Here is a 22,158-nt window from a genome sequence, read left to right on the forward strand (position 1 = left end):
CTAGAGTTTGGTGTAGGTGGTGTGGGTTCCACATCAGGTGGAACAGGGTATATTCTTTCTTAGTAACTGAGTTTCCATCTTTCCCTCCTTCAGATAAGATTGGGGCTGTACCAAAAAAACTGTAGTCATTCTTAGTCATACTCTAAGAAGGCCTATTATGATTAATAGATCAGAAGAAGAAAAAGAAGAGTTTGCATTTGATATCCCGCCTTTCACTCCCTTTAAGCAGTCTCAAAGCGGCTAACATTCTCCTTTCCTTTCCTCCCCCACAACAAACACTCTGTGAGGTGAGTGGGGCTGAGAGACTTCAAAGAAGTGTGACTGGCCCAAGGTCACCTAGCAGCTGCATGTGGAGGAGCGGAGACGCGAACCCAGTTCACCAGATTACGAGACTACCGCTCTTAACCACTACACCACACTGACTCATCAGATGAATTTAGGTGTATTAATTTCAGTGGGTCTACTCTGCAAATAAGCCGGATAGATACTACTTTGTTTTGCAAAAACAAGTTTGCAACTGCTCTTTTTATTAACCAATATGGTTTATATTGTATAGCAGAGGATATAATCCAAAATCTATGATATTCACATTTCACAGCATCTGTGACTGTCAGATTAAATGCTTCTGGTGAATGTGAGGATCAAGCTTTGTTGCAAAGGAAAACCAGACATTAATGGTGTGAAAGGAAACAAAGAGGGAGGTTGAGGATGAAGTTGGGAGAAGGCGGTGAGAGCCATGGGATCAGGTGATGAGAAAGCAGAACAGGCAGAAGATAGAAACCTCAAGAAGCAGAATAAAGCAACAAAGAAGAAGATACCAAGATCACAATGTAAAGAGAAGAAAATATATATTTAACATTCCTACTGGGGGGGAAATCACGTGGAAACGTGTTCTGAGGATGCCATTGTATGTTTGGTGTAATTGTAGCATACATGAGCTCACCAAGTGTACACTATGAAGGATAGGGTTTTTTTACTTACAAAAGTTCATCTGTAAGCTTTGTGTTTGGGTGCTCATGGAAATCCGTTTCTTCAAATACAAAGCCGAAATAAGAAACAATTCCTCCAATGATTAGGTCCCCTCTCTGATAATTCTGGTGTGGAAGCTGGAAAGGCTCCATCATGGTGCATCTAGCAGAGTGTTCCTTGCTCTCAGTTGGAGGCAATTGTAGCCACAGGAAGAGCAGAATCTGCAGCAGAAATGTTCCTACCATCTTGGGGCCAACAGGGATGTTGAAAGTCAGATTTCTATCTCATCTCATCTACCATAAACTGCATTACAAGAACTCTCATTGAATGACTCTGGATTATTTTGATAAAGGAAAATGCCAATGATCTGATTCATGAAAATCTGCATGTTCAGAATTTCTTATCTGGGCTCTAAATGACACAGGATTTATTTTATATACACTTTCATAATCTGACATTGATTGTGTTCATGGCCTGAAAAAGTGTACAGGGGATTAGGGAAGATGAATGATAAATCCCAGCAATTTGAGATAATTACTAGTTTCAAAGTTATCTCCTTAGAGCACTGAGCTCTGTGGCTTCTAGTAAGATCAAAATAATGATGCATATTTGTCATTGAGTAGTTCTCTTGTAATTGCGAGTGTCACAGGCAAGCAAGAAGTCCAGCTGCAAACTGGTGCCCTGAAGGGAACTTCCCAGTTTCCCCAAAACTCTTCCTCAAACACACCTGCACTATTTCCCCCAGCTGTACATGTGTCACCAATGGAGACATGATTTTCAGGATTTTGTACCACAGGGGTGTTTCCTTGTATACCAGTTAAGGGGAGAAAAGAAATACGTAAAATAATGCAGGATCCAGTTGCAGGTGCAATAAAGAGTATGACATTTCCTTACAGAAAAGTCTAGCATAGTGCTGTGGACATATTGTATCTTTATTTCAGTAAAGCTTTGGACAAAGTTCCCCCCCCAACCAATCTTCAGAGTGGAATGAGGTAACTGTTAGGTGGATTTGTAGATGGTTGACGGATGGATCCCATTTTGTTGCAATCCAGGTAATGTGCCAAGACAGTTGTGCTCAAAGACATTGCCACAGAATTAGTACTGATCCTCATCAGTGGCAGTGATGGAAATAATTAAGCAATTCACCACGGTCCCAATTGTGTCCTCACAGTTTCTCGCAAAGGAATTCTTGGAGCTGCTCCAGATCTTTTTTATCATTTACTTGTTAATTCTTTAATTATTTCTTTACTTGTTGATTCTTTAATGTCTAGGGACATGAGTATCCCAGATTTCTAATTTCCGTATTTTTCGCCCCATAGGGCGCACCGGGCCATAAGGCGCACCTAGTTTTTTGGAGGGGAAATAAAGAAAAAAAATTATCCCCCCCCCCCAGGTGCGAGGCTGGGGCAGGGGAAGCCCGAGCTTCCCCCGACCCCAGCCCCCAGAACAGGCTGCTCTCCGCAAGCCGTGGGAGCCCTCCCGCGTCTTGCAGAGAGCTACCTGAAGCCCCGGCGCGACTGCTCAGCGCGCCAGGGCGTCGGGATAAGAGGCAGCGCCACTCAAGCCAGGGGAGCTCTCGCTCTCCAGGCTTCAGCGAAAGCCTGCATTCGCCCCATAGGACGCACACACATTTCCCCTTCATTTTTGGAGGGGAAAAAGTGCGTCCTATAGGGCGAAAAATACGGTACATACATGTAATTAAAATAGCAATAACAGGCACCAAAAAATACGAGCATGATTCAGACTTCTGGATTATTTAAAACTGTCTTCTTATTAGCTGCTCCCTGCTGTTCAGTTCAGGCTTTAGTAAAATAACATAGCATTTGGGGGAAAAGATGCAGCCCAGTAACCCACAACTGGAGGCCAACATGGAGAAGATCTCCACAGCCACCATGTATTTGCCCTTGGTGCTCAAGTAGGTTGGAACAAAGGAGAGCCACACACTGCAAAAGACCAACATGCTGAAGGTGATGAATTTGGCTTCATTGAAACTGTCCGGCAACTTTCTAGCTAGGAAAGCCACCGTGAAGCTGACTATGGCCAGTAAACCCATGAATCCCAGGACACAATAAAACATGATAGTGGAACCTTCATTACATTCTAGTATTATTTCTTCAGTCATTGAGTGCATGTCAACATCTGGGAATGGGGGAGAAGTTGCCAGCCACAGAGTACAAATTGTCATTTGCATAAGGGAGCAGGAAAGAACAATTGGGGTGCCCAGTGGCTTCCCTACCCACTTCCTCATTCGGGACCCTGGCTTGGTGGCCATGAAAGCTAGAACCACAATGGCAGTTTTGGCCAAGATGCAAGAAATTGCCACTGAGAAGATCATGCCAAAAGCTGTTTGTCGAAGGAGGCAGGTGACTTCCTCAGGCTGGCCAATGAAGAGCAGAGCACAAAGGAAGGAGAGCAGGAGGAAAAGGAGGAGAATATAAGTGAGGTTGCGGTTGTTGGCTTTAACTATGGGAGTATCTCTGTGCTTTGTGAATATTTGAAGCACCAAAGCTGTGATGCAGGAAAAGAAGAGGGCAAACGTGGCCAAACTGATCCCCAACGGTTCTCCATAAGACAAGAATGTTTTGTCTTTGGGGAGGCAGCCATCCTGTTCACTTTTTGCATATTGATCTCCAGGGCATTCTGAACAGTCGTCCATGTCTGAAAAAGAAAAAGAAATAAACATCTTATTTTTAATAAAGTTATTCTGTTCCCAAATTGTCACAATGCATCTAAGAGATGCCAGAATGACCGCTCCCCGCTTAAAATGGGGGGCGCCCTTTGCGTGGACGCGTGCAGCCCCTGGATCTGGAGCGGCTCCAACAGCATAGGCTTGGCTTTGCCTTCCCTCAGGTGGGATACCTGGAGGTCTCCACCTACCTCAGTCAGTTGTCCAATCCCACCTGGGGGAAGCGTTGCCAAGGAGACCAGGCCAGGTAGGGGAGGGATTACCTGCCCACACAATAGAGAGAGGATCGAGATGCCAGAATGTATATTTGCTACTTCCATACTGTTTTCCCACTAGAGAAAGGAGCTTCTGATGCACATGTAAAATTAAAGCATGTGATGCATTCCTTACCCTCCTTGTTTGAGATCTTCCATTCTGGACACGGAAGGCAATCATAGCAGCAGAATGGCTTTCCTTCCTTCTTGTTCTTTCTATAACCTACATGACAATTCTCATTACACAGAGAAGTGGGTTGTGCCTGTTCATAAATGAAAGAAGGAAATCGTTTGGGACTTATCTTCAAATAGTAAAAATGACAGTTAAGCTATAGATTGCTATAGGTTTTTTGTTTTATCTGAAGATTATCTTAAATCCAGCACTAATAGTAGCATGGAAACGTCTACCATTACTCCAGTACCTTTGCCTTTATGAAAACCATATTGGTAAGTATTTGAACTTCTTCAGAGATTAGCAAGGCAATATCTTATCAAATTAGAAAATGTTCAGGTGAAAGCTTATTGGGTCAGTATCTCCTGAATATAGAAATCGCTCAAGTGCTTTTGACTCACAGTTGCAATAGAAATTATTGAAATTCTGCCCTGTCCAGTGTCTAACCACCGTTCCTTTTACTTGGAACTTGCAAACTATGCTTCCAATGGTTTCTCTGGCAACATTCAGTGCCTTTGCTTTCTTTTTGTACATTTGTATGGAAACATCCATTGAGTTGAGATATTTCAATTGCTTTGGCAAAGAGCTGAAGCTCTGTAAATTTTGATAATAAACCTGATTTGCAATGGTGGTTGAATAATTTTGATTGCAACTGTAATTGTTTGCTTTTGATGGATTCTTGCAGTGCTGTTTGCTTGCAGAGTTACCTTCTTCATCACCTGCATGTGTCTTAAAATTTACTTTTGCGGAGCCAGGTGCTAAAAATAATAGTTTGTACCTGCGGTTTCTGTGAACATTCACTGTTAATCATTTAGCTCAGCAGCCAATGCAAGGGAATGTGTTTTGTATGTTTACCATAATGCTGCAAACCAATGAGAAGGTTTAAATAATAGATTGACTCTGCCTGGAGTTATTCTGGGGTACAAATTACGGCTGTGGAACAGATTCGGCCAAATCCCAAGCTGAATTGGGCTAATTCCGAAGGAAAGGCAGGCAGCATCTGCAAAGAGCAGCACAGAGAGCTCTTTGCAACAGAGCTTACAAATAGCCCCACACTGCACTTTGGATATGTGTGCCTGTTCTAAGCAGGGGGACACATGAGTGCAGTCAAACTGAGCAGGATTGAGCCCCTTAATGAGTAGAGGGTTCAATCTTTCTGGCTGCAGGGGTCTTCTTCACCAGTTCCAAGCCAAATTAAATTTTTCTACTTTCGGCCATATTGTCTGAGGGAGGTTGATTTTGGCCCAGGTGTTCCCTGGCCCAGCCCCAGAGTGCGCTGGGGCCCTGTGCAGAATCCTGAGAAGGAAGGAAGGAACAATAATAATAATGTATATACTAATTAAAAGACATACTGGGCTTCCTCAAATTTCACTGACTAGTGACACTTTCTTTATAGCTGAGACACTTCTGCAAATAGACATAGAAACAAGACAGCTTCCTTTTATCAGTGCTACAGCCTGATATTTCCTTTACAGATCTAGTCTGATTCTGATAATTGATGATTCAATGTGTTGCAATGAGGCAGTTTTGGGACGCTGAGCAAAAAACTAGAGAAAACCCTGAATAAATTCTTACCTGGTTGAACCAGTTGGGCCACATGATACCATCATCATGAATGATTAACCTCTTCTCTGGGGGAGCTTGTGGGTCCATTGTTCCAACTTTGACTCTCAGAAAGGACTGATTGGGGAATGTGACCCAATTTATTATATCAAATCCAGCTACTAATTCCCCATTTTGGTCAAAAGAAACTTCTTCCCCAACACTATTATTAAATGAAACTCTTTCCAGAAAGTGGTGGACCTAAGTTTGAAGAGGAAATAAGCAATTAATGAAGATGCCAAAAATAATTAAATATTAGTAATATTGGTAGAAATAGAGTGCTTATCTTTAACATTTAAGACCTAGAGTTTGTGGTCCATTTAAAAGTTGTATCTTAGTGTTTTTCTTTCTCTGTTCTTAATGAGTCTCTTCTTCAAAAATGGATGGAGCTAAAAGGGAAAAAGGAATTAATGAGCAGTGCTGCTTTCTAGAAAAAGAGGTGCTGGAACTCACCACAAACACCTCCCTCGTTCCCTTGGAATAGCAATGGAGTCCCCCTGAGAGGGGAGAGAACTGAGTTCCAGGGAGTTCCGGCTGAAAAAAGACCTGTAGTAATGTTCATTGTGAAGGTAAGATGTGGTTCTTTTGAGAATTACAGTTAGTCTTAGCCTAAATTTCATAGACCTTCACAAAAATATTAGACAGGACGTTCCTTCAGATAGGTGGATAAGCTGTGTAGATAAGCTGCTCATCACTTTCCAGGGATACAGGACTGCCTTTGTACAAATAGTGATAGCATGATATTGTGTACCTAGCCATCTATAGCCATATTTTCCTATTCCAAGGACAACTGAACCCACTATAAAGTGATGTCAGAATTTAATCCATTATGTTATCCTAACCATTAAGAGGATAGCCACTTCTTCCCTGAGAGGAAAGAGGAATGAGTTTCCCTTACTGAAGAGGTATTCAAGAAAAGTGCCCCCTTTGGCTGAGCTCCAGAGTTGATCACAGACATCTGTATTAACTGGAAGACAACATTACCTGCCACGGCTGTTGATCTGTAAGTTTCCATCTTGTTCCACCTGCCATTGCTCTGCAATTTAATTGGGTGGACTGCATGGTGTGCAAAGCATGTGCCAAAATATAGATTGCATTGTAGATGCTGTAGCTGTGGGCTGTCATGCTCGTTTCAAAAACAGACCCAGGAAGGCTCTCAATATTCTCCTCCCCGGTGCAGAATTTGTCATCTTTCTTCTCTGAAGAAGAGTCGGGAAAACCACAATTAAATGCCTCTTCCCAGAAAACCCTGAGAAAACGATCTTCTTTTTCCAAGGTAGGCTTTCTCATCTGAATAAATTTCTGGAATCCTGGAAGATCCTTAGAGTGAACTGCAAAGGACAGAGCCCCATGGAGGAATGTGATGTCCCAACCTCTTTGAAAGGGAAATGATGTGAAGTCCATCTGGGCTGTCATAATCCAGACTTTTGTATTCCCTTGCATTGACACATCATTCGTTTCTGCAAGTCTGGGTATCGTTCTCATTACCATAATTGTGTGCATTTCACCATGCACAACTACAACATTGGCAGTGCTTCCCACAATAATCCTGGTTGTTTTTGAACCTTCTTCCACCACTTCATCAAACTCACCAGAAGAGGTATCCTTAGGTAAACTTTCTATAAAATCAAAGCAGATACCCTTCTGGGCAAACATGGGGAGAACATTTTGTACAAATCTCTCTCCAGTGTCATCATGGAGAAAAAGCACACCAATCCACACCCAACGAAAATGGAGCAGTAAGTGGAGGATCCCTTCGTATTGCTGAGTCCCATCTGGGAATATCCAGTGGGTGAAAAGGGCTTGAATGTCATTATTCGTCACTGGAGAAGAGCCATAGATGAGCTAAAGAGGGTCATTAATAAAATCAAGGGAGGAAAGATGATGATATCAAAACCCCCAAACCAGATTTCAATATATTAACCAGGGGGATTCAGCTTTTTGTTTACAGTGGTACCTCAGGCTACAAACACATTGGGTTACAAACTCCGCTAACCTGGAAGTAGTACCTCGGGTTACGAACTTTGTCCCAGGATGAGAACGGCAATCATGCGCCAGCAGTGCGCCTGCAGTGGGAGTCCCCATTAGCAAAAGCGCCCCTCAGGTTAAGAACAGTTTTGGGTTAAGAACAGTTTTGGGTTAAGAACGGACCTTCAGAAGTTCATAACCTGAGGTACCACTGTATTTCTTTTCATTTATAATCTGTAGTGTGGGGAAATACTTGGATATTAATGTATTTTCATCAAATAAAAGTATTATGCAGTTGTGTTTACGGCAAAATTTGCTGCCTTTCATATGCAAAGGAGGATAAAGGAAATAACAGGTAAATGGCTACCGAGACAGCCAGTCAGCAAGAGGGTGGAGCCACCCTGAGGAAAATGTCTACAGCTAGAGAAAGGAGCCCCTGAGCTTAGATAGCATGGCATTGTGTGGAGTACTGTAAGAGTTTTCAGTCAAGAGTTAACTGGAGGGCTAAGTTTGATCAAGGAGAAGTAGAATTGTGGGGATACCAGGCGCACCAGCTCCTAGGGGCCGAGGCAGTTTCATCCCCATCAATGTACTTTTGGGGGGGGCTGAGCCCTCTCAATATTGAAGGGGCGTTCAGCTCCTAATCGCATCACACATATGACGTCAGGGTGTTGTGTGGCATCACGTGCATGATGTCATGATGTCATGCTGCACTGCACATGGGTCCCCTCAATCCTCTGCAGGATCCCGTCTGCTTGGGTCTCCTTCCAGTTAGGAGAGGAGAGATCTCCTAGAAAAAGTAAACAACCAAACCCGTTAAGAGGGCTGGAGTGATCCCCTGGGGCTGTTGTGCTGTTTGGAGAACCTCAGGAGTGGGAGTGATAGAAGGTGGGGAAACGGACAGAAAGCTCTACCTTGAGTAAGAACCAAAGTCTGAAACTGTAACACCTATGCAATTAGGTTTAAGAAACTGAAGTAATGAAACTGGAAATGAGCTGATTGTTTACCAATTGTAACATCAAACTTAAGAGTACTAACTGAAAATAAGCAACTGCTGTTTAAAAGAAGCTGTATGTTCACTACCTTGTTTTGAAGCCTGTAACATCCACTAATTTTAATGTAATAATTAATAAGTTAACTATTTCCTGAAATAATTTTATCTCCTGATCTATCTTTTGTCTTACCAACTTTATTCTGCAAAATAAATCTTTTTTATTTGTTCAACTTCTGCCTGAAGTTGACCTTTACCTCACACATGCTAGATAACCCGTGGTGGTTATAGAGTTTTACAGAGGGGGGTCTGCTGCAGAAGGATTCAAATATCACTTATTTCTGTTAATTTGGATGGGATGTTATAGTTATATTGGGAAATATATAAGTGATTTTTCAGCAGGCATAGCAAACACACAGTTGTGCTACCACAGGCAGCAGTCCTGCACAGGAGTAAAGTGTCCAATGAGGAATTATTCCACCTGAGTTTTTCAGGAGGTGTGGAACTGAAGCAGACATATTTTCCACAACCTGCATTTTTGGTTGAAAAATACCAACCTATGCCCACTATTTGCCATTCCCTTGATATTTTGTTCTTCAATTAGCAGAATGCAACCCAATAAGACTTAGTCAAAGGCAACTGTAAACGGATTTCATTATGACCCATGCTCCATGCAGACCTCTTACTTTTGGCATCTTGTACATGGACAGGATGGTTGACATGTGGAGACATAAATCAGAGTTTGGCCCCCCAATGACCGCCTTTGGAGTATCCTGAACATCACACTTGTAGTTGGGGAGGAGTCTTTCTTGGCTTGAGAGAAGTTCCATGGAAGCTTGGTAGGTCCAGCTTGGACTGAAATGGCTGTTATAGATGTGGAAACCCAGAGAGATATTGGGCAAGATTTGGGGATCTTTATTTATCTCTTTTACAGCAAATGTCAAAGCCAGGATATGCTGGTAGAGTTGTGTCACTGGCCTGTATGGAGAGTGACATAGTGCGTAACAGTTCACCTTCACCAAAATGTGTGGATATATTGAAACACGAACCTGGATGTTTTGCTTCCTTGAACATCTAACTCCTAGCATGGCTTTCAGTCCTGCTAAATACAATCATCCATGTCCAGATACATGCACATGATGCCACATCTCACAGGGAGGTGCCTCCACCCCACCTCACCCCCACCAATGCCTGGCCTCCTGGGGCTGCACAGTGGTGGTGTCTTCTGGTGATAAACTCTGTGAGCTCACAAGCTCTTAGGAGATCTCACTAGACACCACTGTGGCAGCTGTATAATGGCAGCTGCAGGAATTCCCTGGCCTAAGCAGCTGCTTCAATTTGCCTCACAACTGGGCCGCCCCCATAGCTACTAGTTCTGTTCTATGGAGGAGACGGAGGAGAAAAGTTTGGCTACCAAAACCTTATAATAAAAACACCTCTAACTCTGAATGAATTGCCACTTGGCTTTGATTGAAGTCAAATATTAAAAAAGAAATCCTTCGCCCACCATGGTAAATGAGTGGAAAGCCTTCACAAAGTGAATGGGGATGTTACTTTTTATGCTGCCTTCCAAACCTTTTTTAAAAAGCTGAACACTTGTATAACCCTGCCATATAAAAAGAAACATGTTAGCACACACTGCAGTAGTGGGACTGAGATATCAGATCTGCTCCCATGTCTCATAAACACCAGAATTACAGGGGGGGAGGGGGGTAGTATTCATCATACACTAGTGGCCAATATTGTGAAAACATTTTGGAAAGTATGTATCTCTGTAGAAGATTACGAAAAGCTTGGCCCATCACTCAAGATCCCAAAAACCAAAGTGCTGCACCAAAAAGCAGAAAACAACCCTTCTGCAGTGCCGCAAATCCAACACAATGGTGTAACGTTGGAAAGTGTTGATAACTTCTCCTACCTTTCCGCAAGGGCCAACATTGATGCCGAAATCCAGGATCGCTTGAGCTCTGTGAGTGCAGCTTTCTCTTGGTTGAAGTGTAGACTGTTTGAGGACTGGGACATTTGCAGGGAAACCAAAATGCTTGTTTACAAAGCTATCATACTACCAACCTTACTTTATGCTTGTGAAACATGGACCTCTTACAAATGCCATCTCCAACTCTTCGAAAGATTCCATCAACAGTGTCTCCAAAAATTTTTACTCATCACTTGGGAAGACACACGAACTAATGCCAGTGTACAGGAAGAAGCAAAGATCACCAGTGTTGAAGCAATGGTTCTTCATCATCAACTTCGTTGGACTGGTCGTGTTGTTCGGATGACTGACTATCGTTTTCCAAAGCAAATACTCTATTCCCAACTCAAGAATGGAAAGCGTAATGCTGGTGGTCAACAAAAGAGGTTTAAAGACTCTCTCAAGGAAAATCTTTAAAAATGTTGTTTAAACACCAACAATTGGGAAACACTGGCCTGTGAGTACTCTAATTGGAGAACAGCCATTAAGGAAGGTGCTATGGACTTTGAAGACACTCGAACTCAGGACGAAATTGAGAAACACGCTAAGAGGAAGGCATATTTGGCAAACCCTCACCGTTATCAACTCCCATCCAGAAATCTATGTCCTCACTGTGGAAGGCCATGAGAATACAGAATTGAACTCCACAGTCACATACGGATTCACTGTTAAGACAATCTTACTCAGCTACAAGTGATCACCAAAGGAAGCAAATAGGCAAATAAAGAAGTTGTGCACACAAAACCATGATGAAGGGTATTTCATAACTTTTCACCATTTATGTTAGTGTAGAAACTTTTTGCTGCAATTGCAGCTCTGCAGTGACATCCCATGGAGTAAAGCAAAGATTTTAATTCACCAGGCATTTTAATGTGAAACCAAGATTGTATGACTTTTTCCAAAATTTGTGCTTTATTCCTTGGTTGCTTCTGACTACAAGTTTATTTAATCAGCTCCACAGATATTCTGTTGGATTCAGGTCAGGGCTATTCAACACAGTTTGTGGCATTATATTCTGCATTATATTATCTTTCTAATGATCTACTTTTGAAGTTCATTCTAATGGTATACTGTTCTTATAAGCCGTCAAACCTTAGAAATACAGCTTTCCCTAAAGTTTTCCACAATTTTGACCACTAGTGTAATGAGCATCACCTTCATCATATGTCAAATGCAGAAAAATATTCATTACGGATATATGATATGGTTTTTAAACAGACACACACACACACACACACACAAACACACACTTCCTTACAGAATATCATCAAAGAGTTCAGGTGTAGGAGGTTCATCGAAGGCTATGCTTGAAGTTATATAGATTTGAGACATAACGCCAGCAATAACAACATCTCCAGACTGATAATATTTGTGAAGAATAGGAAGAGGGTCACGGATGGAACATGGAGCAACAGCAGCCTTGCACTCATCTGGAGGAAGCAGCACTGACACAAACATCATGGAAAGTACCATCCTGCACAGAGCATGGTAGGAGCAAGAGGAAACTTGCACACAGTCTGAGGCAGCAGCACAAATACCAAAATTGCAAATATTACCATGTTGCAGGGAATTTTTTAGGCGACAATTCATCTCTTTGCGCATTGTCATCTGAGTGATACTGAGCAGCAAAGTCTCACTAGGATGGTTACGAAAGCTAGATTTTTGCAGGAAATAGAATCAGTGACCAGTCTGACAGAGCCCTTGGTGTAAGGCCAAGCTCTGAACATCAAAGGAGAAATTAATAGTATCTCCCAGTCTTGATTCATAGTTTTCATGCAGCTACTGGAACTCCCCGGAGAGTCAAAGAAATGATCGTGATTACTTTGATAATTACAGGAGACTTAATCAGCCTCTCAGTGATTTTGGGGTGGGAAGCATGTTTATCACATCACAGCCAAAGTCTCAGCTGGTTCTTCTTAGTAGGGAGAGCAATAAGAGTTTATGGAGAGTCAGCAAAAAGAGAGAGAAAGGGTTACCTAGAAAACTACTTAAGATGAAAATATAGAATAAAAAATAACTGCTTTGCCGTTAATTGTTCAAAGAGGTAGAACAAACTTTTGTCATGGTCTGGGTTACGGGCAGAGTTCTGACTTGGTACGTCGGGACTGGGGTTGAGGTCGGGAAGCAGGAATCAGCAGTCCAGGGGTCAGGAAGCCAAGAGTCCAAGGGTCAGGAAACCAGGAGTCAGGAAGCACAGCTAGGTGGGTAGCGTGTTGCTGTAGCACAGAGCCAGAGGGAACTGCTGGTCTTATATACCCCTCCTACCCTTTGCCACCAGGTGCTACGAGTCTTCCGTCAAGCCTCACCTGTGCGGCCGTGCCTTGCCCTTCCAGGCCAAGCTCAGGGAGGCCCCAATCCTGTGAGGCCCTACCAGTCACAGGGCCTGGCTCCTGCACGCACTTCTGACAACTTTGCACAACCTTTAAATCAAGTCCATTATCCATTTCATCAACCAAAATTCTTATTACATTAACTGACACCATATGGACAAACCATAATTTTCAGCTGAGAACCAGTGTGATGTACTGGTTAGAGTGTTGGAGATGGGAGACCAGGGTTCGAATCCCCACTCAGGCAAGAAGCTCACAGGGTGACCTTGGGCAGGTCACAGACTCTTGGCCTAACCTACCTCACAGGGTTGTTGTGAAGATGAAATTGGGAGAAGGAGAACCATAGTATATAAATGCTATATAAATGTGATAAATAGATAAATATGCAATAATGAAATTTAGATTTAAAAATCTGTGAATTCAGTGATTTAGAATCTTTGTCTATGAGCTTTAGAATGCTTGAAACACTACCATAGCAATCAATTTTGAACAAGTTATGTCCAAAGGGGAAATGCTATAGTATTCTTTGTATCATGACTATTCTTAATTCTACAGTTCTAAAGATTGTCGGCTGTGGTTTTTTAACTAAATCAACCTCCACCAACTGTTGAGGCCTAAAGCCAGGCATAGGCAAACTCGGCCCTCCAGATATTTTGAGACTACAACTCCCATCATCCATAGCTAACAGGACCAGTGGTCAGGGATAATGGGAGTGATAGTCCCAAAGCATCTGGAGGGCCGAGTTTGCCTATGCCTGCCTAAAGCTTTGCATGAACAGGCGGAGTCCCCAGATCCCGAGCGGTCCCCCCGTCATGTGGAATAACGACTCAAGACAACGTGCTATGGGATTAAATTGGCCACAACTTTATTAACTTTCAAATGTGGGTAGACCTTGGCTCAGGCATTGGGCGTTCTCCCTCCCCGGTCCCCAGCCGGGGACCTAGGGAGCTTCAGGGTTATCCAGTGGGGGGGGGATGGGCCGGCTCTGGAGAACATATGTTCAAGCAGAGATAGCCGCCCCCGTTACGCCGCCGCCGCAGGGGAGAGCAATGACGACCTTTCGGCGTACAGTCAAAGCCTCCCTTCAGAAAACCCCTTTAACGGGGAACCCTGGTATCGCCGCTGCAAAGAGGAAGATGGACAAAAGGATTCCGCCCAAGGCCTGATACCGCCAAAGTTGTGACGTTTTGCTACGGGAAAGGCAAAACCTGCCAATGCAGGGAAATTCCTTTCCAGCCCTTTAACAGCGACCTTAACATAGCAGCGCCCACATACCTGTGAAGAAAAGTTAACCTGCAAAACCTGTGAAGAAAAGTTAACCTGTGAAATAAGACATTAACTGAGGGTGGGTAGGGTGGGAGAAGCTCTGGAGCCAAGTGAGGATTCCCAGGTAAGATCCTCCCTCTATTGTGTGGACAGGTAATCCCTCCCCTACCTGGCCTGGTCTCCTTGGCAACGCTTCCCCCAGGTGGGATTGGACAACTGACTGAGGTAGGCGGAGACCTCCAGGTATCCCACCTGAGGGAAGGCAAAGCCAAGCCTATGCTGATGGGGCCGCTCCAGTTCTAGGGCTGCGTGCGTCCATGCAAAGGGCACCCCCCGTTTTAAGCGGGGAGCAGTCATTATTGTAAACAACATGGTTGATCTTGTGATTTTATGGGGCACTTGATTTGAGAGGTGACCTGGATCTCCCACATCCCCTATGGGGCTGCGGCAGCATACCTCTCCATGATCTGATATCACAGAGAAGTCAGAGAACCCATTTTCCCCACATGAATGATCAGCTGCTCATTGGGCCTGAAACTCAGCAAACATGGTGCTCTGCAAGCTCCTGCTATGAGCTGATCTTTGGGGCCTCACAGTGCTACCTATGGAGCTATGCAAGACCCCCCAAGAGCTGCTTGTTGGGGTTTCCATGGCTTCATGAACACAGTTTTGCAAGCCTGAACTATCAGAACATCATCAAACTTGTAAAGCGCTTTGCACGGGGTTTTGTAGGTTCTCCTGACAGCTGAAATGTTCTCCAGTCCAGCCACTCTGTATCTGCCCTACATGGAGAAGATAAACTCAGAGAATCTGGGTCTCATTTGTAGGCAGAGGAGAGCCAGTGGGTAACAAATGTCATTCAATTGTTTTGAAGCCCCACTTGGAAATGTGACAACCTCACATTGTGAAGCCAGATGGATGTGTACAGACATTTTTATCTACAGGTGGGTGATGACGGAAAGGATTAAAAATGCAACCTCTTAATTGTCCATAATGTTCTGCCATGTTATACAGGCTTTTGCAGCTACATTGTGAGATCAGCAGCCTTTCTTGATTACATATAAATAAATACAATATAGCTTTTACCTAAATATATAAAGTATAGCCTTGGCAGAAGTTACATGTTTCACACTGATGATGTCTCTCCATGAATGGATATACCTTTAGCACCTTATGAATGGAAGATCAGTGTATTGGTAGGATAACAAAGTGACAGAACAACTTCATGGATTTAAAAATTGGTCTCAGCTTTATTGGTTACAGATGTAGGTTGGAGGCTATTTCTAGGAATGAAAAGTATAAGAGCTAAGAAATACAAGGAATTATTTTTTCTACTTTTCATTCAATAAATGCCAGCAAACAATGCAAAAATTAAAAGCATCAACACAAGTTGATTCCTATTTGCTCCTCAGAATTAAGTGGTCTTTGCTGTTCAAGTCAGGCCTCAGAAGAATGATGTACAATTTGGGGGGAAAGATACAACCCAGCAAACCTGCGCTGGAGGCCAAGATGCAAAAGACCTCCACAGCCACCATCTGCTTTCCTTTGGTGCTCAGATAAGAGGGAACAAAGGACAGCCAAACGCTGCAGAACACCAACATGCTGAAGGTGATGAACTTGGCTTCGTTGAAACTGTCCGGCAACCTCTTGGCCAGGAAAGCCATAGTGAAGCTGACCATGGCCAGGAATCCCAGATAACCCAGGACAGAATAAAACATTGCGACAGAACCTTCGTTGCATTCCACAATGATTTCCTCCACCAGAGAGTTCATGTCCACATCTGGGAATGGAGGAGCCGTACAGAGCCAAGCAGCACAAATGCTGGTTTGAACGGAGCAGCAAGCAAGAAGCACCGAGTTTGTGAGAGATTTCCCCACCCATTTCCTCATCCTGGATCCTGGTTTGGTGGCCATGAAAGCCAGAACCACCGTGATGGTTTTGGCCAAGACACAAGACACAGCAATGGAGAAGATGATGCCAAAAGCAGCTTGTCGTAAAGAGCAGCTCACTGGGTGAGGCTGGCCAATGAACAGCAAGGAGCAGAGGAAGCAGAGCAAGAGGGAAATGAGCAGAGTGTATGTGAGGTCCCGGTTGTTGGCTTTGACAATGGGAGTGTCCCCATTCCTAGAGAAGACGCCAAGTATCAAAGCTGTGAGCAGAGAAAAGACCAGAGCTAAGGAAGCTAAAACGAACCCTAAAGGTTCTCCGTAGGAAAGAAAATGTTGGCGTTTGGGGATGCATTGATCTCTGTCCTTGTCTGGAAATTGATCATCTAGGCAGTGGAAACAATAATCCATATCTGAAAAAAATAAAATTGAAATGAGTGATATATGAGTTCCAACAAATAAGACATTAATTAGTTGAAATAAGTATCAGAGATAAGTGAATATTGAAAACTGTTTGTACAATCTCCTGTCATTATGCATAATCCGCAATAGGTTCTACTCTGTCTTTCACCTGCAGTTAATGATCAGAAACATGGCCTTTGGTTGTGCCCTCAGTTGAGTTGGTCACACCCAGAGAGATCTTCATGGTGATGGAGGCTTCTTGAGAACAGCCACTTTGGGCTCAGAGGCTGGGCTGAGGACAGTTCTGGGTAAGGAGATCATTTCATGCTTTTTTCTGGCTCACACAACTAAAACTATCCACTCCTAACAATGTAGTATATGAGAAGCAGGCAGAGAACACCAGACATATTCCACACCTATTTCCAGAAATCTCCTTTGTAAAATTTGTAAATCCTTTCTGGATTTAGTTTCCCCAACTGTCTCTTTTTTCTTCCAGATATCAGTGCAGCTGCTCTTCTGTTTAGGAGCACTGAACTGCTAATAGAGGGAAAGAGTTGAAATGGACATCAGGAAGCATTATACAAAATAGCAGGTGATGTCTCCTACCCGTTTGATTTGAAATCATCCCATGTGGACATGAAGCACAATCATAGCAACAAAATGGCAACCCTTCCTTCTTTTTCCTGCTGTAGCCTGGCTGGCAGCGATCATTACACAAGGCAAGGGGCAGCACCTAGCCATAAAAAGAGGAGAAAATGTAGCTCTCTTGTGCCTTGTGAACAACACAGTTTTAACCAAAGAAAAGAGATCAGCTAACTGATTAACATTATTCCAGAATGGCATATGCAAAATAGTGGAATATATTACATTATCTACTTTTAAACCAGAACACTAAAGTAGCTTCCCCTTCTCTTCTGAGCTGTAAATCTCACTTGGTTCAGTATGATTTACTCCTCCCTTCATGTGCAAAGCATCAAAATGTTATATTGAAATCCTATATATCAGGAATGTGGAACCTTTGGTCCACCAGATGGTATAGGACTGTAACTCCCCTCAGTCTGAAAACCAGCCTGGCCAATGATCAGGGAGGAGGAGAGGTGAAAGCCAACAATACTCAATATGCAAAATAGTGGAATATATTACATTATCTACTTTTAAACCAGAACACTACAGTAGATTGACTTCTCACCTCATATATGATGGTAAAATAATGTGCTGGACATGGATTATTCTTCAACAATTTGCTTATTAATGATAAAGAAGTCTACATTAACCTTATAATTTGTATTCTTAATAACAACACCGCATTTTTAAATATCCAATGGTCCCACCTGATTAAAGGATCTGTGCCACGTGATGGCTCCCTCATCCATGCTGAAGTCTACGTTTTGTGAATCTTGTGGAACTATCTTTCCTACTTTCACTCGGGAGAAGGTTTGGTTTGGAAAAGTAACCCAGTTAATAATATCAAATCCACCTGCTAATTCCCCATTCTCATCAAAGGACACTAAGTCACCAGCACTGTTGTTGAAGGAGATACTCCTCAAGAACGAGTGCAGCTAGGCAGAAGAAAACAAAGGCAAAGTTTTTAAAAGGGAGAGCTTTTATGGAAACAAGAAGTATCCATCAATATATTCCACACAATGCAAAGTAGTCAAAAACTGTGCAGTCTACAACATTTGGAGCACCTAAGTATTTCTAGCAAGTATAGCTGGCCTTCCACTTGCGTGAGGATTGGGGTCCGTGTGCAAAGGCAAAATGGTGCCATGTCAGGAAGCCCTGGAACTGCCCCTCCTGCAAGGTGGGAGTGCAGGGAGAAGGGGGCAAAGAAATGGAGAGAAGCTCTTGGTGGGTTTTCTCTGCTCTAATTTTTTTGTTTGCTTATTTATTTACTTTTTCCCACCAAGAGATGCATCTGCATGTCTTGACTGCATATGTTCCTAGAGAGGCAGGGAAAGGGTACAGAGTGCCATAACTCTTTCAACTACTCCAGCAAATGGAAGTGAAGTACAGGTCCTATCTTGATTGTGGCTCCTTCAGCTTGAAGGAAAGGGAAAACAGTTAAGCATTGAAAAGAATGTGGGAATAGTTGTAGAGGAAAGGTAAAAGCCTTAAGCAGTTGTGTGTGTGTATATATCTATGTCTCTGTGTTTGTGTGTATTCATTCTATGGACTGTGTATCATCGCTCATTAGATTAGCCCCCAGCAAAGGTTTACTCTGAATAGGAAATCTTACCTGCCAAGGTTGCGGTTTTGGAGGATCGAGCCCACCTATGTCTGCCATCATTCTGCGTTTTGACCTGGATGAGTGCATCTGATGTAAAGTATGTGCAATGGCATAAACTGCATTATAGATACTGTAACTTTGGCCAGTCATGGTCATTTCAAAAATATGCCCAGGAAGGCTCTCCAAACTCTCATGACCAGTGCAGGTCTTTGTGTTTTCCTTGATCTCATTGGAAGCAGAAAATAAACAGTTGAATGCCTGTTGCCAAAAAGCCTGGAGGAACCCATCTCCATTTGGAGAGTTGGGGTTCAGGGTCTGAAGGAAGTCTTTAAATCCCTGGACTTTCTCTGTGTGAATTGCAAAAGACAAGGCACCATCAAAGACTTGTATATCATAATATCTTTGTGTTGTTTCTGAAGTGAAAGCCCACTGGGCTGTCAAAACCCACACGGTGCCTATAGAATTCTCTTCAATATCTTCAGCTAATGAAAAAAAATATTGCATCCATTTCACAACTGCAATGGTCTGAAGTTCTGCAAACATAACCAATATGTTGACTTCTGAGGCCATCAGGAAAGAGGACTTGGCCCGAAGGAGTTCCAGGGAACTGAAATTATCTAGACCCTGAGATATGGCTGGTAGTTTTTCATTGAAAGCCGTACAGACTCCATGCTGAGAAAGCATTGGCACTAAGCTTTGCATAAAGGTCTCTCCGTTTTCATCATCGGATGCCACAATTCCTACCCATGTCCACTGGAAATATAGAAGTAGCATGACAATCCCTGCATATTGATATTTCTCATTGGGCACCGTTCGGTAGAATGTCTGGGGCTGCAGCTCTAGGCTTCTCACTGGAGCTAATACGCAGTAAGCAATCTGGCGGAAGAAATCAAACCCACAAGAATTGGAGAGTTAGAGCAAACGGTTATGGTTGATTCCAAGTATCTGCTTGAAGAAAAAACCCATGAGAATTTCTCGACTCCATTTATGCATGTTGATTTCACAAGAACATTACGCATAACTCTAGTAGTTGTTGGTGCAGAGAAGGAGCAGGGTTTCTCTGACCTCTTGCAGCTGATGTTGTGCAGCTTCCTGGGAGCAGAAGGAAGACTCCTGCTGCCGCATTTGCCCAGTTCCAACCTCCCTGCTGCTTCCCAGTGACATATGGGAGACAGAGTCAGGCAAGCACCAAAGCCCCTCCACTCCCACCACTACTGCATACCTCCCCCAGGTGCTTTTGTATCAGGTTTTTTTTATTTCACTTTATCATAAAAATGAACCAAAGCAAAAGACAGTATTGAGAACCCAGAAAATAATTATTGAATCAGAAGCAGAAAAGCTTCACAGCCCCCACACTTACTATACCTGTGGAATCTTGTAGATGCTTAAGACAGTAGCCATGTAGAGAGAAATGTCAGAGTCAAGTCCCCCAATAAAAGCCATCTTATTTTTCTTCTTCTCACATTTGTAGTTGGGGACAATCCTTTCTGTGATGGACAGAAGTTTCAGGGTGTTCTGATAAGTCAACCTTGCATTTAAGTAGCTATCAGTGACGTGGAACCCAAAGGTCATATTCAGTATGATATTAGGATTCTCGTTTATTTCTTTTCAGCAAACACCAGGGAGAGGGTATTCTGGTAGTACTTCAGTGTGTCACTAATAAAAGAGTTATACTTTGTGTCAAAGGTAATCTCCTCCTCTCCCTCTTAAGCACATTGGTAACTTTCTGGCTCTCTCTGGCAAATTCCAAAAGATTAAATAAAACAAATAAGCTAACAAACAAACTATATATCCATCTTATGTGTCAACAGTTGATAGTTGACCCCATGGACAATATTCAGTCAGCTTTAAGAATATTGCATCTAAAAAGCATTTAATTTTGTGCAGAGCATTCATATCCTGAAACACACTTATGTAAATAAATATCTTATTTGCAGCTGTACCACTGGTGCCTAAAATTGTGAGTCCTCACAGGTGGCTAAAGCAAACAGCTATTTTGCTACTGCTCGGAGGGGGTACCTGGTTGCCACATCTTTCTCTTACCCCTTTATTTCCTTTCAGGAACCAATGGACACTTACTGGAAGAGAAGTTCCCAAGTCAGAAATTCTGACTTGTGCCTCTCAGATAATCAGTGCTTGGTGTAGGTGGGGAGTAGAGACCAGAGCACATCAGATGGAATAGGATTTATGCTTTCACAGTAACTGAGTCACCATCCATCCCTCCTTCAAAGAAAATTGTGGCTGTACAAAAAATACTGTAGCCAATGTTAGTCATACTTAGAGAAGGCCAATTAGGATTAATTGATCAGACTAAATTAGTTTTATTAATACTCTGCATATAACTCAGTTTTGATACCCAATATGGTTTACATCAGTTTTTTACCCAATATGGTTTACATTGTATAGCAGAGAATATAATCCAGATTCTATGTTATTTATATGTCACATTCATCTGTGACTGTCAGATTAAAAGAGAGTGATTGTGAATATGAAAATCAAGCTTTGCTGCAAAGGAAAACCGGACGTTAATGGTGTGAAAGGAAACACAGAGGGAGGATGAGGATGAAGTTGGCAGAAAGCGGTGAGAGCCATGGGATCAGGTGATGAGAAAGCAGAACAGGCAGAAGATAGAAACCCCAAGAAGCAGAATAAAGCAACAAAGAAGAAGATGACCAGATCACAATGTAAAAAGAAGAAAATGTATGTTTAACATCCCTCCTTGATAAAAGTCACAGTGAAACGTGTTCTGAGCATGCATACGTAAGTTTGGTGTAATTGTAGCTAACATGAGCTCACCAAGTGTACACCATGAAGGATAGAGGTTTTTTCCTTACAGAAGTTCATCTATAAGCTTTGTGTTTGGGTGCTCATGGAAATCCATTTCTTCAAATAAAAAGCCAAAATAGGTAACGATTCCTCCAATGACTAGGTCCCCTCTCTGATAATTCTGGTATGGAAGCTGGAAAGGCTCCGTCATGGTGCATCTAGCAGAGTGTTCCTTGCTCTCAGTTGGAGGCAACTGCAGCCACAGGAAGAGAAGAATCTGCAGCAGAAATGTTCCAACCATCTTGGGGCCAACAGGGATGCCAAAAGTCAGATTTCTATCTCATTTACCATAAACTGCAATACAGGAACTCTCATTGAATGACTCTGGATTATTTTGATAAAGGGAAAATGCCAATGATCTAATTCATGAAAACCTGCATCTTCAAAATTTCTCATGTGGGCCCTGGATGGCACGGGATTTATTTTATATGTACTTTCACACTCTGGTATTGATTGTGTTCATGGCCTGATAAAATGTACATGGGGTTTGGCAAGATGGATGATGAAACCCAGCAATTTGAGATAATTACTAAGTTATTGCCTTAGAGCATTGAGCTCTGTGACTTATAGTAAGATCAAAATAATGATGCATATTTGTTATTGA

At 42.7% G+C, this 22,158-nt stretch overlaps 2 protein-coding genes across 2 annotated transcripts; both read right to left on the minus strand.

Moving 5' to 3' along the window:
• Positions 1-2,725: 2,725 nt before the first annotated feature.
• LOC310693865 (vomeronasal type-2 receptor 26-like) lies at positions 2,726-3,625 on the minus strand (the record flags this gene model as incomplete). The annotated part of the gene is made up of 1 exon (XM_083476247.1): positions 2,726-3,625. One exon carries the CDS (start codon positions 3,623-3,625, stop codon positions 2,726-2,728), a length of 900 nt encoding a protein of 299 aa, XP_083332373.1.
• An 11,985-nt stretch (positions 3,626-15,610) lies between these two features.
• LOC310693866 (vomeronasal type-2 receptor 26-like) lies at positions 15,611-21,705 on the minus strand (the record flags this gene model as incomplete). The annotated part of the gene is made up of 6 exons (XM_083476248.1): positions 15,611-16,512; positions 16,918-17,038; positions 17,833-18,060; positions 18,738-19,604; positions 20,094-20,271; positions 21,563-21,705. 6 exons carry the CDS (start codon positions 21,703-21,705, stop codon positions 15,611-15,613), a joined length of 2,439 nt encoding a protein of 812 aa, XP_083332374.1.
• Between the last annotated feature and the right edge of the window lie 453 nt (positions 21,706-22,158).

The sequence above is a fragment of the Podarcis liolepis genome, assembly GCF_965112155.1.
Source record: "Podarcis liolepis genome assembly, chromosome: 15".
Classification (NCBI taxonomy): Eukaryota; Metazoa; Chordata; class Lepidosauria; order Squamata; family Lacertidae; genus Podarcis; species Podarcis liolepis.